This window comes from Phyllobates terribilis, unplaced genomic scaffold (assembly GCF_046119375.1).
Source record: "Phyllobates terribilis strain yellow unplaced genomic scaffold, ASM4611937v1 Scaffold_2__4_contigs__length_985480577, whole genome shotgun sequence".
NCBI classification, from domain to species: Eukaryota; Metazoa; Chordata; class Amphibia; order Anura; family Dendrobatidae; genus Phyllobates; species Phyllobates terribilis.
In genome coordinates this window covers 636,429,577-636,446,549 of record NW_027362762.1, presented here as the reverse complement: position 1 = coordinate 636,446,549, position 16,973 = coordinate 636,429,577, and the positions used below count along the sequence as shown (strand labels likewise).

At 42.3% G+C, this 16,973-nt stretch overlaps 1 protein-coding gene across 1 annotated transcript in view; it reads right to left on the bottom strand.

The window, feature by feature from the left end:
• PARL (presenilin associated rhomboid like) overlaps positions 1-16,973 on the bottom strand; it is an 82,909-nt gene that overhangs the window by 25,118 nt on the left and 40,818 nt on the right. The window contains exon 7 of the mRNA XM_073666605.1: positions 453-602. Within this exon, the coding sequence (XP_073522706.1) occupies positions 453-602 (150 nt within the window). The remainder of the gene's footprint in view (positions 1-452; positions 603-16,973) is intronic.

The following is a 16,973-nucleotide window of genomic DNA, read 5'->3' as shown; positions in this document are numbered from 1 at the left end:
AGGACCCTGCCCCTAAAAATTTTTTGAATAATCAACCATTATAGGGAGTTCGACTCGGTCTGACAACTGCACAATCTCCTGAAAGCTGCTTACTTTGCGATGATATTTTAAAACGTCAATGCAGAGTAAAGTGAGGACCACCTGGATGTTTAAAGTCTGTGGGCCGTCCAAATGTAATTAAGACAAGGGGCCCATATATTGTTCAGCCATCAGGGTGCACTGATGTCTGTATCAGGCTGTTTTATGTGATCTTTCCAAGATCAAAAATTATAATTGTACACAAAAAAATAGCCAAGAGCTTTTCATTCTCACTATAACGTACAGTACATGCTCTACATATAATGTGTTAGTTGTTCCCTCACATATACTAAAAAAAAAAAAAAAAAGTATTTTGGCTCAACACATCCATTCTTTCTGCACTTATTTTCATGTATGATGCCTTATATGCTTACCTGCTGACATGTACAGTGCCAAAAACTGCTCGGGGCCCAGGATAGAAACAATACTGGATGAAAATGTCCATAAAACATACATATTTGCAGCCATATGGAAAAGAGAGAAATGGCTAAATGTGGACAGAATCATAGGCAAGCACAGATTATCTGTAAAGACAAAAAAAACAACTCCTTTTAATTAAATTATAAGAATGTGATCTTTTCTGCAGTGCTCTTGAAGATTTTATATAAATGTAAACCATCGAGTATTTAATACCAAATAGGGCAGTATGGGATGATGCCTGGTACTGGTGGACCGGAGCCACTCATCTACATTGTTTCCTCCACTATGACAATATGAGAAGGCTGTAGCCAAATAGTGAATGCTGACTGGCTGCAGTAGTCACATGACTCCCCAACTGACTATTGATACCAACAGACAAACAATGATGAGAAGGTAAAAGTGTTGCCAGTCTAGAAGATAAGTATTTTTACCCCATTACCCTGGGATTATTCATAAAGGGTTGTTAAAGGGGTTGGCCACAACTTTAGAAAGTCCTTTTCATGTGAAGTAACTGGCATAGATAAGCACTTTACTAAATATATAGCTTTCTCAAGTAATTCTGTAACTTGAGTTGCTCTCCTAGTCACATCATCTCTGGATGAAAATCTCCCCTGGTCAAAAGTACTGTTGTGAACAGTTAAGCAAGTTGAAGATGAAATGATCTCTGAAAGGCGTAGAGTCAGAAATGACACACTTCCTTTGTATTTTAGGCAAAAAAAATTATATGTACCGTATTTTTCGGACTCTAAGACGCACTTTTTTCCTCCAAAATTTTGGAGGAAAGTGGGGGGTGCGTCTTATAGACCGAACTATACGTGTCTGAACTATATCAGGGGTGCCATGTATACCAGGATGGGGGATCAAGGGGTGCCATGTATACCAGGATAGGGATAAAGGGGTGCCATGCATAGCAGGATGGGGGATCAAGGGGTGCCATGCATAACAGGATGGTGGATCAAGGGGTGCCATGCATACCAAGATGGGGGATAAAGGGGGTGCCATGCATACCAAGATGGGGAAGAGGGCCACATATACCAGGAAGGAGGGGCCATACATGCCAGCATGGAGGATATTAACAGAACTGGGGACATTACCCCAATGCCAGTGTCAGCAGCAGACCCCCTCCCCCATAACAGTGCATCATGACCACATTTTTTGCTTACATTTTTTTCCTATTTTCCACTGGGTGCATCTTACAAACCGAAAAATACGGTATATATACACATACACACACACACACTTGTGCTCAAAAGTTTAGAACTTTTGCTTTCTTGGCCTTGTTTTTCAGAGAATATCAATGATTTTTCTCCACTCACGGTTATTGGTTGGGTGAAGCCATTTATTGTCAAACTACTGTGTTTTCTCTTTTTAAATCTTAATGACAACCAAAAACATCCAAATGACCCTGATCAAAATTTCACATACCCCAGTTCTCAATACCGTGTATTGCCCCCTTTAACATCAATGACAGCTTGAAGTCTTTTGTGGTAGTTGTGGATGAGGTTATTTTCTCAGATGGTAAAGCTGCCCATTCTTCTTGGCAAAAAGCCTCCAGTTCCTGTAAATTCCTGGGCTGTCTAGCATGAACTGCACGCTTGAGATCTCCCCAGAGTGGCTCAATGATATTGAGGTCAGGAGACTGAGATGGCCACTCCAGAAACTTCACTTTGTTCTGCTGTAGCCAATGACCGGTCGACTTGGCCTTGAGTTTTGGATCATTGTCATGTTAGAACATCCAAGTACGTCCCATGCGCAGCTTCTGGGCTGATGAGTGCAAATTTGCCTTCAGTATTTGCTGATAACGTGCTGAATTCATCTTTCCATCAACTTTTACCTAGTTTCCTGTGCCTTTGTAGCTCACACATCCCCCAAACATACTGAACGTGTGCTAGTACAGCTCAGTATCTCACGATGATGTGACTAAGGTGAATGGAGTTCATAGCCGAACTCCGTTCACCTCACTGGCATCATCGCTAACATTCTCTAATAAATGCGCCTTTTCTAGGGCATCTACAAGCTGCTATTTTTAGGCTGGGGAGGCCAATATCCATGGCCCCTTCCCAGTCTGAGAATACCATCCGCCTCCCCAACACAGTTTTTTATTTATTTATTTAAATTATTTAAAAAAACGTCATGAGACCCCTTTATTCTTGACAACCAGACATGATGAAGCTGACAGCTGAGGGTTGCAGCCCACAGCTGTCGGTTTTGCCTGCGCTGTTTATCAAAGAAGTGGTCATTTTATTTATTTATAGCATAGGCACTGGCTGGTGAATACTCCCATTAGCGGCGCCTGTTCCCGCTGCTATCAGCAACAGCAGGCATATGCTACTGAGAGTAGTATCAGCCAATGCCTATGACCAGAGGTAACCTTTTTACCTGACATCTGATAGCGTAGGAACCGCAGCTCTCTGACCAGCAGTAATGATCTTTCCGCCGATGAGACCCGCCAGTGTATCTAGCACTGTCACTATGATGACAGTATGGGAAACAACCAATGTTCAGGCTGCCAAACCCAAACAGTAACACGGATTTCCTGGAGAAGTCAATGATCGGGGTCCGCGCACGGCATCTAGGTGTTCGGTACGGACCCCGAACCTTACTGTTATGGTTCGCCCATTACTAGTGAGGACACAGGAGAGGTTTTCTTCTGAGGTCTTCCATGAAGGCCATATTTGTGCAGGTGTATCTGAACAGTAGAACAATGTACCACAACTCCAGAGTCTGCTAAATCTTTCTGAAGGTCTTTTGCAGTCAAGCGAGGGTTCTGATTTGCATCTCTAGCAATCCTACGAGCAGCTCTCACTGAAATTTTGCTTAGTCTTCCAGAGCTTATCTTGACCTCAAATGTTCCTGTTAACTGCCATTTCTTAATTACATTTCAAACTGAGGAAAGGGCAACTTTAAAACGCTTTATTATTTTCTTATAGCCTTCTCCAGCTTTGTGGGCCTCCACCATTTTCATTTTCAGAGTGCTAGGTAGCTGCTTAAAAGAACCCATGGCTGCTGTTTTTTGGCACAAGGTTACAGAAGGCTGGGTTTTTATAAGGCTATGTGTGCACGGTCCGTATTTGAAGCAGAAATTTCATGTACGTTTCCGCATCTCCTTGGCACGAAAAGCGCATGCGGATTTTCCATGCGTTTTTGACGAGTTTTTTGCATGCGTCTTTTTTTAAGCGTTTTTGTACATCAATGGATGCTTTTCGGAGCTAAATAAAGTTATTTGGTGGTACATTGCTTAAACCTTGGATTACCATCAGAACTGGAGTGAGTATATTGGTTAATTTGAATGATTAAAGAATGTGTCTGTTGTAATTAAAATAAAGTGTTTACTCTCTGTCTGTGTGTTTATTTAACTGTTTACTTTACCTTAATTGGGCTTGGTCATGAAAAGGTCTGATTGACACCTTGACTTCACCAAACAAAAGAGCTAGATGTCAGCTAATCCTATTCACCCAATCTTCATGAGCATTTCTATTCATGTAATTTATGCGGCTGCTGTGAGCTGCTATTTTTAGCCTAGGAAGGTGCCATTTGCAAACATTTCCCTGGCCATAATTAACATCTCACAGTTGGTTCATTAGCCGCTAAGTCACCACGAAGAGCAACAAGCAGCGCTTTGGACGCAGCGTATTTTTGCTGGGTCCAAAACGCTGTGTTCTAATGCCGCACTTTTGTTGTCGGTAAATGTGAATCCACCGCACATCATGACACTTCAATCGGTCAAAATATGCAGCGGAGACTAGCGTGTCCAGGTGAGTTTGGGTACATAGCCACGATCGGGAGCCACTGCAGGTTTAAAGCTTCATGTTTATACAGCGTCAAACCCGCAGCGTCCAGGTGTTACAACATAGTGGATGGGATCTCTAGAAATCCCATATCCACTATGTATGCATCAAAGGCTGCGAATCACCTGTGGACACTGACATGCAGAGCGTCTTTCAGGACCGTAGCATGTCAAATTCTCTTGCGGAGTTGCAAGTCTCTGCAACAAAAATTTGACCACTAGCATATACAGAATGCGGTAAATCCGTAAGGTTCAGTGAACACATGTGGATTTACCTGCGTTCAATAGTATGCAACGTTTTGGACGCAGCAAAAAATATGCGTCCAAAGCACTGCTCTGTCCAGATCGTGGGAACAGAGCCTAAAATTAAAAAAAAAAAAAAAATGATGCTGGCTCCCGCGTCATTTTTTATAACCAGCAGAGGGAAAGCAGACCACTGGGGCCCTTAACTAACAATGTTCCCTGTCTATTAATATCAACCCACAGCTGTTTGTTTAGCCTTTACTGGCTAGATTATAGGGGGACCCCAGAAAAAAATTGACGTGGTGTCCCCCCTATAAAATCTAACCAGCAAAGGCTAGACTAGACAGCTGTGGGCTGATATTAATAGCCAGGGAAGGGGCCATGAATACTAGCCCCCTCCGCGGCTATTATTATCACCCCTCAGCAGTCCCAGAAATGCCGCATCCATAAGATGCACCAAATCTGGCGCTTAGAGTTGCTCTTCCCACTGCCGTGTAGCGGAGGCGAGTAGGGTAATGGTATTAGAGTTCATGTCAGGCTTGTATTGGGGGCTGACATGAAGCCCAGGTTAGTAATGGAGGGCGACTATAAGACGCCCCCATTACTAGCTGCGTAGTAAAATGGTTGTTGCCTTTTCAATAAAAACACGGCCAGAATAAAGTATTGTAATGAAATAAAAAACACACTGTTTTAAAAAAAAAAAAATGATTTTACACCTGGTCCCCAAATCCCTCAATCTTCTGAAAAAAAAAATGTTAAAATACAAACTACCATATCCCTTACCTGTCTGCCGTCATCGACGTAGTCCACGTACCGCCAACGAGTGTCCGACGACGATCCGTATCACTTCTACAGCAGTGACATCAGCAATCACTGATGTCACTGCTGTAGAAGACAGCACTGTATACTGACAGGGGTGTAAAATCACCTCTGTCAGTATACATGCTGCTGGAGGAGGTCACTGGGGTTGATCAGCTGAAGATCAGCTGAGAAGCGCCGGTGAGCTCTCACAGCCATCACCCTGGGAACTTTCTTCTGAAGGTTCCAACGATAAGGTCACGTGAGCAATCAGCTGATCCGTCATGTGACCGATCAGCTGATCACCCACGTCACCGCAGGTCCTGGCATCTCAGTACACTGCAGGGAGCGAGCCCGCTGCCTGCAGTATACCGCTGGCCGCCGGGAGCACGCATCGGCGCCGGGAACCAGGAGGACACCGGGGGCTGCCAGACAGGTGAGTATGAGGTTTATTTTTTTTTAGTTTTACTTTTTTTTTTTTCTTTTTTTTTTACCACGGGCATGCGGGCTGGGCAGAGCAGACTACTGCTCCTCCCAGCAACGCTGCTCTTGCTGTTATCAGTGGGAGTGGTGGTTGGATGACAGGAGTTGTAGTCCTCCTCTCCCGACCCGGGTACCACCCGCAGTGCATTTCCGGCGCAAATTTGCACTTATTGACTTTCATTGAAACCCAGCAAATCCACAGGTATAGATATTATACCTTTGGGTTTGCTGCGATTCAATGCAAGTCAATGGGCGCGAAGTCAAGGCGGAAACGCCCGAACAATGGCTATGCTGCGGTTTTTAACGCAATGTGAATCCGGAGCGGAAATTTCCGCATCATGTGCACAGCACATCTGGATTACCATTGCTATACCTGGAGACCTATTAACAAGTGTTTTCGCAGTGTTTCCACGGCGGGAAAACCGTTGCGAAAACGCATCAATAACGCTTCATGTGCGCACGCAGTGTTCTCTACAGAATACTGAGGCTTGTGCAATGAAAGATTAAGTCCAGACACCATTGCCAGAGTCCAGACTTACTTGGTGGGTGGAGTTAATGCACAATTTGTACGTTCCCCGAAGGATGGTATAAATATCTAAATGGCCCTTGGCACAAAAAAAGGTTCCGCCCCCAGTTTTAGGGGAACTGATGTTAGACAGTGTTCGCTCTTACCAATGGATCACTATCAATCAAGACAAGGGACTGGCTTTAATTTTGAAATACTAAATCATAACGGTGCACCAAGGCTTGGGCCATGCTAAGGGTGCACAGAAGGGTCACCATTTATATATAAAATGTCACTTTTTCAGCAAATATTACTCTAAACTGTAAATGGGTGGTTCTATTTTTTTATAGGGGCTACGTCCTGTATATAAATGTTTATGCAGTCTAATTGTCATTTTGGGGTGACAAATTCCCTTTCAATAAGCTTAAAAATCATTTCACCCAACTAATGAATGTTTTGCTTGTGCATTGGGTGATTGACCGATTGACTGCTTGTTTGATGTATCTAAACAGTTTTTCATTAATCGGATGCAGTGTCAATGCTCCTTTAAGGGGTTGTCTCAAGTGGAAAGTTATCCGCCATTCTCTGCTGCACTTCTGCTCCATTCATTCTAATGGGAAAGCCGTAGTGGGTATAATCAACCTCAGCTCCGTTCAGCCGGGGCTTTTCAGAGACCTGATTCCCAAGATCAGTGGGGGTCACGGCGGTCAGATCCCAGCAATCAGAAAGTTATTCCCTATCCTGTGGATAGGGAATAACTTTCTAAATTTTAAAGATCCACTTTAACTCCTTTCTGACGTGAGGCGTAATAATACGTCTCTGTGCCCTGGGCGTTAATGACCAGGTATGTATTATTATGCCTCACATTTTCACATTTAATGCGGCACCACAACTAGAACTGCGGAGATCGCACTAAAATTCTGGCGCCATCTTACCTGAGGGTAGATGGCATCATCATCCCGAGAGGTGGCGACACCATCTCGCAACTACGATAGCTGTGATTGGCTGTTCAATTCTGAACAACCAATTGCAGCATTTCTCAGTGTTTCAGGCAATCAGATTGCCTGAAACACTGATGTCCAGTCTAGGATCGGTGCTGTAAGAGCATCGATTGTAGGCTGGTGCCTGGCATAGCAAAAAAGAAGCAAGACAAAAATATATCTCATACCCTACCATAATTATATATAAATGTAAAGCAAAATTGCATAATAAATATAGGGTACTTAGTGAACTATTTTTGATCAAAAAAAGTATACAAGCCGTCCCACCAGCGGCAAGGTGACCCTAAATTGGGACGGTACCTATACTGCCTATATTAAAAACCTTACTGTATATCAAAGTTGAAGTAATGCATGTAAAAGGGTAGACAAATAGGACCGGGTCCCAACTCCAGACCACCTAGGCCCGTGGTAAGCTACACATATACCAATCAGCTCAACAAAGGGCATGCCACACCCTTAAATTGCACAGAATGCAAACAAGTCAAAAAACCAGACAATGTGAACTGAGGTCTAAGATGGCAGACATACAAGAAACAGAGGCATGTTCACACTAGCAAAAAAGAAGCAAGACAAAAATATATCTCATACCCTACCATAATTATATATAAATGTAAAGCAAAATTGCATAATAAATATAGGGTACTTAGTGAACTATTTTTGATCAAAAAAAGTATACAAGCCGTCCCACCAGCGTCTACCCTTTTACATGCATTACTTCAACTTTGATATACAGTAAGGTTTTTAATATAGGCAGTATAGGTACCGTCCCAATTTAGGGTCACCTTGCCGCTGGTGGGACGGCTTGTATACTTTTTTTGATCAAAAATAGTTCACTAAGTACCCTATATTTATTATGCAATTTTGCTTTACATTTATATATAATTATGGTAGGGTATGAGATATATTTTTGTCTTGCTTCTTTTTTGCTAGTGTGAACATGCCTCTGTTTCTTGTATGTCTGCCATCTTAGACCTCAGTTCACATTGTCTGGTTTGGTGCCTGGCATAGCCTGGGTCCGCTCTGATTGGTGCGATAGACGATGACATCGACCGCACCAATCACAGCGCACAGACGTGCTGTGACTGCCGCTGTCCAATTTGCACTGTGCTGGGCCTTGTGCTGCCACAGAAGCCTGTGGTTTACACGTTAATGACCGGGCCAATTTTTTCAATTCTGACCACTGTCACTTTATGAGGTAATTACTCTGGAACGCTTCAACGGATCCCCCTGATTCTGAGAATGTTTTTTCGTTACATATTGTGCTTCATGATTGTGGCAAAATTTCTTTGATAAGACTTATGTTTATTTGTGAAAAAAATCGGAAATTTGGTGAAAATTTTAAAAATTTCGCAATTTTCAAACTTTGAATTTATATGCCTTTAAATCAGAGAGATATGTCACATAAAAGAGTTAATAAATAACATTTCCCACATGTCTACTTTACATCAGCACAATTTTGGAAGCAATTTTTTTTTTGTTAGGAAGTTATAAGGGTTAAAAGTTTGAAAAATGAGAAATCACTGGTCAACAAAATTTACAAAACCATTTTTTTTTTTTTTTTTTTTAGGGACCGCATCACATTTGAAGTGACTTTGAGGGGCCTTTATGACAGAAAATACCCCAAAGTGACACCATTCTAAAAACTGCACCCCTCAAGGCAGCTCACAAAAATGTTACTTTAGACCCCAATTTTTTTATTTTCACAATGGTAACAAGAAAAAATGGACCCCAAAGTTTGTTGTGCAATTTCTCCTGAGCACACCAATACCCCATATGTGGGGAAAAAAACACTGTTTGGGCACACGGCAGGGCTCAGAAGGGAAGGAGCGCCATTTGACTTTTTGAATGTAAAATTTGCTTGAATAATTAACAGACCTCATGTCTCGTTTGGAGAGCCCCTGATGTGCCTGAACAGTGGAAACCACCAACAACTGACCCCATTTTGGAAACTAGACCCCTCAAGGAACTTCTCTAGATGTGTAATGAGCACCCTGTACCCCCAGGTGCTTCACAGAAGTTTATAACGTAGAGCTGTGAAAATAAAAATAAAAAAATTAAACTTTTTCCACAAAAATTATATTTTAGCCCCAATTTTTTTATTTTCACAAGGGTAAGAGGAGAAAATGGACCCCAAAAACTGTTCTGCAATTTCTCCCGAGTACGCCAATACCCCATATGTGGGGAAAATACACTGTTTGGGTGCACGGCAGGGTTCAGAAGGGAAGGAACACTGTGTGACTTTTTGAATGCAAAATTAGTTACAATCGAGAGCAGATGCCATGTCACGTTTGGAGAGCCCCTGATGCGCCTAAACAGAGGAAACCCCCCACATTTTATCAAGGGGTATAGTGAACATTTTGAACCCAGAGGTACGACACAGAATTTGATAACATTAGGTCATCGTATTGAATAAGTTGTCATTAGTCTTGAGCGCAAGTGCTCGCTACTTGAGTTTGCATTGGGTACTCAGGTATGCACCATGTATCGTGAGTGCTCGAGTGACATGCTCGAGTCCCCGCCCGCATGTTTCACGGTTGTTAGACATAAAAAAAAAAAACATGCAGGGATCGCTCATGCATGGCAGGCAATGCCAGCAAGGTTTTTTTGACTGTATAACAGCCGCAAAACATGCGGGGCAAGGACTCGAGCATGTGACTCGAGCACCCGATGCAAACTCAAGTATTGAGCACTTGCGCTCAACACTAGTCGCCATATCGTCATCATTTTATTTTCTTTGAAAAAATCCCAACCCTATTACAACCCAAACCATAACACAACCCTAATCCTAGAGTTTATTTTTTACTCAGTTCCTCGTGCGGTATATTAGACGACTTTATTCTTCAGGTCGGTGCAATTACAGCGATACACCAGATTCATATCGGGTTTTAAGTTTGGCAGCTGTCACACACTAAAAGATGCTTTTTATGCAAAGACTAGTTTTCGCAATCATTTTTCTATATTTCGACCGACAGAGTCATGTGATGGCTGTTTTTTTGCGTGTCGACTTGACGTTTTTATTGGTACCATTTTCGGGCAAATAACATTTTTGATCACTTTCTATTCTGATTTTTGGGAGACAGAATAAACAAGAGCCAACAACTCAGGAAATTATTTTTTTTTTATGCCGTTCTGCATGTGGTAAAATTGATAAGGCAGCTTTATTCTCCTGGTCAGTACGTTTACAGCGATGCTACATTTATATATTTTTTATGTTTTGGCGCTTTTACACAATAACTATTATAGAAAAAAAAAATTTGCATCGCTTTATTCTGAGAGCTATAACTTTTTTATTTTTCGGCTGATGGAGCTGTATGGCGGCTTGTTTTTTGCAGGACAAAATGATGTTTTCAGCGGTACCATTTTTATTTACATATGTCTTTTTGATTGCGTCTTATTCCATTTTTTGTTAGGCGGTTTGATAAAGCATTGTTTTTTTTACCGTGTTCACTAAAGGGTTTAACTAGTGGGACAGTTTTTTAGGTCAGGTTGTTCCGGACGCGGCGATATAAAATGTGTGTACTTTTATTGGTTTGTTGTTTTTTTTTCCATAATATTTGTAAGTACAGTATATTTAAGGTTTAAGGTAAGAGGGGCGCTCTCACCTCTTCTTGCCCCGGAAATGCTGCGATCGACTTCGATTGCAGAATTTCCAAGGTTAATGTGCCGGGATCGGTGCGGCAGTGCTCCTGGCACATAGCAACGGGTGTCAGCTGTTAGAATCAGCTGACACCCAGCGGCGATCACGCCCGCACATCCTTTGTGCGGGCACGATCTCCAGGGCATAATACGTATCTGGTCCAATAGGCCCAGGGCGCAGATCCGTATTATTAAGCCTGACGTCGGAAAGAGAGAAATGTTTACTAAAGCTACTGCCTGCAACTAATCAGGACTGTGGCACTGGTATGGTCTGTAGTCTGATGATAGCTGGTAACAACAACTTGAAGCATCTTATCATTGTTAAGGACATACTGGGAGTAGTAGGTTAATGTGATACAATTGTATATGGGGCTGACCGGACATTGCAATTGATAAGACTGTCAGAGGAACCTCTTAATATCGGCGGGTGTGGCCAAATTTAGTGTAATGTGTATGGGGGTATTTACTATCAGAGAGGTATGGGCACTTTCAGGGTCTATGCACACAACGTTATTTAAATGTCTGCGAAACCCATGAGTTTTTCAGACGGAAGATGCTTCAGGACACCGTCATCATTTTATCCTAAAGCGACTTTTTTTTTGCTTCTATTTGGTTATCTTTTCCAAAATCTTTTAGCTACTGTTTTTTATTTAACTTTATTTGTTTTTTTATAATAAAACTACTAAGTGGCTTTCAAGCGGAAGTCGCCCATATAATGGACTGGTCACTTCTTTGAGCTGCTTCTTGTCTTAGGAAACCTGAAGTGGTTAAAAAAACTGAACATATCAACAGCAAGTATTTTTACATTGCGTTGTATAAGCTCACTAGATGGAGGCCCGATGTTGTATCGGGAGGGCAGTAATGTCACGATGGGGGCAGGCTTTGCAGTGCTGAGAATCTCCCCACCCCCATGTGCTCACCCACCTATCCACTCTCTTTCCCCCATTTGCTGACTTCTCCCGTCTGTGCGTATTTGACCTGTCTACCCCATGTGCTATCTATCCCCCTTGTCTACTGTCTCTCTCCTTCCTGTGCTGTGTTCTCCCCTCATGTGCTGTCCCGTTTGAGCTGTCTCCCCCCTGTGCGCTCTCTCCCCCCATCTGCTGTCTTCTCCTCTCATGTGATCTCTTCTTTGACCTGTGTACCCCATGAGCTCTCCCCCTTGTCTGCTCTCTCTCCATCCCTGTGCTGTCTTCTTCCCTCATGTGTTTTGAGAACACCACCGGGATCAGCTGAATCATACACTGCGCCTGCGCGGAATTCTCGCAGGCGCAGTCAATCAGATCCCCGCCATCTTTGTGCAGGCAGATAGCGGCGTCACATTAAAACTGCGCTCCTCCTATACAAAGATGGCGGCAGTCAGTGAATCATTCGGCTGATCCCGGCGGCAGCGTGTGCGGCATGTATGGTGTGTTCACGACGGTGTTATGCTGGTGATACCGCGCAAGAGGCTGGTACCACCAGTGATTTCCATATTGAGACACCCATCACTTGGGTGTCCCAATATGGCAGTTGACGAACTTCCGCCGCTTGGAATTCTGGGATCCGGACACATCTGGACGGAACAGGATGTGAAGACATTACAAGGTAATTATATTATAGATTCTTTTTAGCATTTATTCCGCGTTTTTTCAGGCAGATTACAGAGCGAATCTGCCTGAAAAAGATGCTGTGTGCACTTACTCTCAGTCTGACTGATTAGTAAAGGGCACTCTTGAAATTGTTCCAGAAAATGAATTATTTCTCCCAGAAAATTATTGCAATCACACGTTTTGTTGTACACATGTTTATTTCCTTTGTGTGTATTGGAACAACACAACAAAATTGAGAAAAAAAACAAAGGCAAGTTGTAAATCAATTCACACAAAACCCCAAAAATGGAACGGACAAAATTGTTGACACCCTCAACTAAACATTTGGTTGCACATCCTTTGGAATAAATAACTGCAATCAATCGCTTTCTATAACTATCAACAAGCCTCTTAAACATCTCAACTGGAATTTTGGACCACTCTTGTCTTGCCAAGCGCTCCAGGTCTCTCATATTTGAAGGGTGCATTATCCCAACAGCAATTGTAAGATCTCTCCACTGTGTTCAATGGGATTCAGATCCGGACTCATTGGTGGCCACTTCAGAACTCTCCAGCGTTTTGTTTCCATCCATTTCTGAGCGCTTCTTTAAAGTATGTTTGGGGTCATTGTCCCGTTGGATGACCCATGACCTATGATGCAAACCCAGCTTTCTGACACTGGGCACAACACTGCGACCCAAAATCCTTTGGTAATCTTCAGATTTCATGATGCCTTGAACACAGACAAGGCACCCAGTGCCAGACACAGAAAAACAACCCCAAAACATCTTTGAACCTCCACCATATTTGATTATAAGTACGGTGTTCTTTTCTTTGTAGGACTCATTCCATTTTCGGCAAACAGTTTACTAAAAAGCTCAATCTTGGTCTCATCTGTCCACAAGACGTTTTCAGAGAAAGATTTTGGCTTACTCATGTACAGTACAGACCAAAAGTTTGGACACACCTTCTCATTTAAAGATTTTTCTCTATTTTCATAACTATGAAAATTGTACATTCACACTGAAGGCATCAAAACTATGAATTAACACATGTGGAATTATATACTTAACAAAAAAGTGTGAAACAACTGAAAATATGTCTTATATTCTAGGTTCTTCAAAGTAGCCACCTTTTGCTTTGAGGACTGCTTTGCACACTCTTGGCATTCTCTTGATGAGCTTCAAGAGGTAGTCACCAGAAATGGTTTTCACTTCACAGGTGTGCCCTGTCAGGTTTAATAAGTGGGATTTCTTGCCTTATAAATGGGGTTGGGACCATCAGTTGTGTTGTGCAGAAGTCTGGTTGATACACAGCTGATAGTCTTACTGAATAGACTGTTAGAATTTGTATTATGGCAAGAAAAAAGCAGCTAAGTAAAGAAAAACGAGTGGCGATCATTACTTTAAGAAATTAAGGTCAGTCAGTCCGAAAAATTGGGAAAACTTTTAAAGTGTCCCCAAGTGCAGTTGCAAAAACCATCAAGCGCTACAAAGAAACTGGCTCACATGAGGACCGCCCCAGGAAAGGAAGACCAAGAGTCACCTCTGCTTCTGAGGATAAGTTTATCCTAGTCACCAGACTCAGAAATCACAGGTTAACAGCAGCTCAGATTAGAGACCAGGTCAATGCCACACAGAGTTCTAGCAGCAGACACATCTCTACAACCACTGTTAAAAGGAGACTTTGTGCGGCAGGCCTTCATGGTAAAATAGCTGCTAGGAAACCACTGCTAAGGACATGCAACAAGCAGAAGAGACTTGTTTGGGCTAAAGAACACAAGGAATGGACATTAGACCAGTGGAAATCTGTGCTTTAGTCTGATGAGTCCAAATTTGAGATCTTTGGTTCCAACCACCGTGTCTTTGAGCGACGCAGAAAAGGTGAACGGGTGGACTCTACGTGCCTGGTTCCCACCGTGAAGCATGGAGGAGGAGGTGTGATGGTGTGGGGGTGCTTTGCTGGTGACACTGTTGGGGATTTATTCAAAATTGAAGGCATACTGAACCAGCAAAGCTACCACAGCATCTTGCAGCGGCACGCTATTCCATCTGGTTTGTGTTTAGTTGGACCATCATTTATTTTTCAACAGGACAATGACCCCAAACACACCTCCAGGCTGTGTAAGGGCTATTTGACCAAGAAGGAGAGTGATGGGGTGCTATGCCAGATGACCTGGCCTCCACAGTCACCATACCTGAACCCAATTGAGATGGTTTGAGGTGAGCTGGAAGGCAAAAGGAAGGAGTGAAGGCAAAAGGGCCAACAAATGCTAAGCATCTCTGGGAACTCCTTCAAGATTGTTGGAAGACCATTTCCGGTGACTACCTCTTGAAGCTCATCAAGAGAATGCCAAGAGTGTGCAAAGCAGTCATCAAAGTAAAAGGTGGCTACTTTGAAGAACCTAGAATATAAGACATATTTTCAGTTGTTTCACACTTTTTTGTTAAGTATATAATTCCACATGTGTTAATTCATAGTTTTGATGCCTTCAGTGTGAATGTACAATTTTCATAGTCATGAAAATACAGAAAAATCTTTAAATGAGAAGGTGTGTCCAAACTTTTGGTCTGTACTGTACATTTTGGCAAACTGCAGTCTAGCTTTTTTACGTCTTGGTGTCAGCAGTGGGGTCCTCCTGGGTCTACTGCAATAGCGTTTCATTTCATTCAAATGTCGACGGATAGTTTGCGCTGACATTGGTGCACCCTGAGCTTGCAGGACAGCGTGAATTTCTTTGGAACTTTATTGGGGCTGCTTATCCACCATCCTGACTATCCTGAGTTGCAACCGGTCATCAATTTTTCTATGCTGTCCACATCCAGGGAGATTAGCTACAGTGTCATGGGTTGTTAACTTATTGATTATGTTGCACACAGTGGGCAAGGGAACATCAAGATCTCTGGAGATGGACTTGTAACCTTAAGATTGTTGATATTTTTGACAATTTTGGTTCTCAAGTCTTAGACAGTTTTCTTCTCCTCTTTTTGCTCTCCATGCTTAGTGTGACACACAGACACACAATGCAAAGATTGAGTCAACTTCTCCCCTTTTTATCAGGTTTCAGAAGTTATTTTCATATTGCCAACACCTGCTGCTTTCCACAAGTGAGTCTGAACGAGCATCACATGCTTGAAACAAAAGTTGTTTACCCACAATTTTGGAAAGGTGCCAATAATTTTGTCCAGCTGATTTTTGGAGTTGTGTGGAATGATGTATAGTTTCCTTTTTTTTCTGTTTTCTTGATATTGTGCCAATACACACAAAGGAAGTAAACATGTGAATAACAAAAAATGCGTAATTGTAATAATTTTCTGGGAGAAATACTTTATTTTCTGGAACAATTTCAAGAGTGCCAACACTTTTGCCCATAACGGTACACCAATATAGATATATATCTATTTTGAGATATCATTAGTTAAGATCTCAATCTGCGCATGCGCCGTCTCTGGCGGCCATTTCCCAAAGTCCACCACAGTGAGAACGATGGAAGTGCGGGGACTCTGACGACACTTTGCTAAAGCCTGGGGCCCACTGCAGCCTCTCACCCCTCCCTCCCAGCATCGCCCTACTCTTGCCGCTGCCAGCTTCTTGCAGCAGCAACCCTGCCTATAATCAGAAAAAATACAGATATACACATACATACATACTAGATGTGGGGGAGGGGGGGAGTGAGATATCAATAAGTGAGGTGTAGGAAGGGCTAACCTTTGCCAGGGCTGTTGATCTAGTGCTTTGTGTCTACTTTGATCTCCTGGAACAGTGTCATGTACAGGAGATAGTACTGAAGAAGCAATAGCTTTAACCCCTTAAGCCCCGCGGGTGGTTTGCACGTTAATGACCGGGCCAATTTTTACAATTCTGACCACTGTCACTTTATGAGGTAATTACTCTGGAACGCTTCAACGGATCCCCCTGATTCTGAGACTGTTTTTTCGTGACATATTGTACTTCATGATTGTGGAAAAATTTCTTCGATATCACTTGCGTTTATTTGTGAAAAAAACGGAAATTTGGCGAAAATTTTGAAAATTTTGCAATTTTCAAAATTTGAATTTTTAAGCCCTGAAATCAGAGCGATATGTCACACAAAAGAGTTAATAAATAACATTTCCCACATGTCTACTTTACATCAGCACAATTTTGGAACCAAAATTTTTTTTTGTTAGGGAGCTAGAAGGGTTAAAAGTTGACCAGCGATTTCTCATTTTTCCAACAAAATTTACAAAACCATTTTTTTAGGGACCACATCACATTTGAAGTCACTTGGAGAGGTCTTTATGACAGAAAATACCCAAAAGTGACACCATTCTAAAAACTGCACCCCTCAAGGTGCTCAAAACCACATTCAAGAACTTTATTAACCCTTCAGGTGCTTCACAGGAATTTTTTGAATGTGGAAGAAAAAAATGAACATTTAACTTTTTTCACAAAAATGTTACTTTAGACCC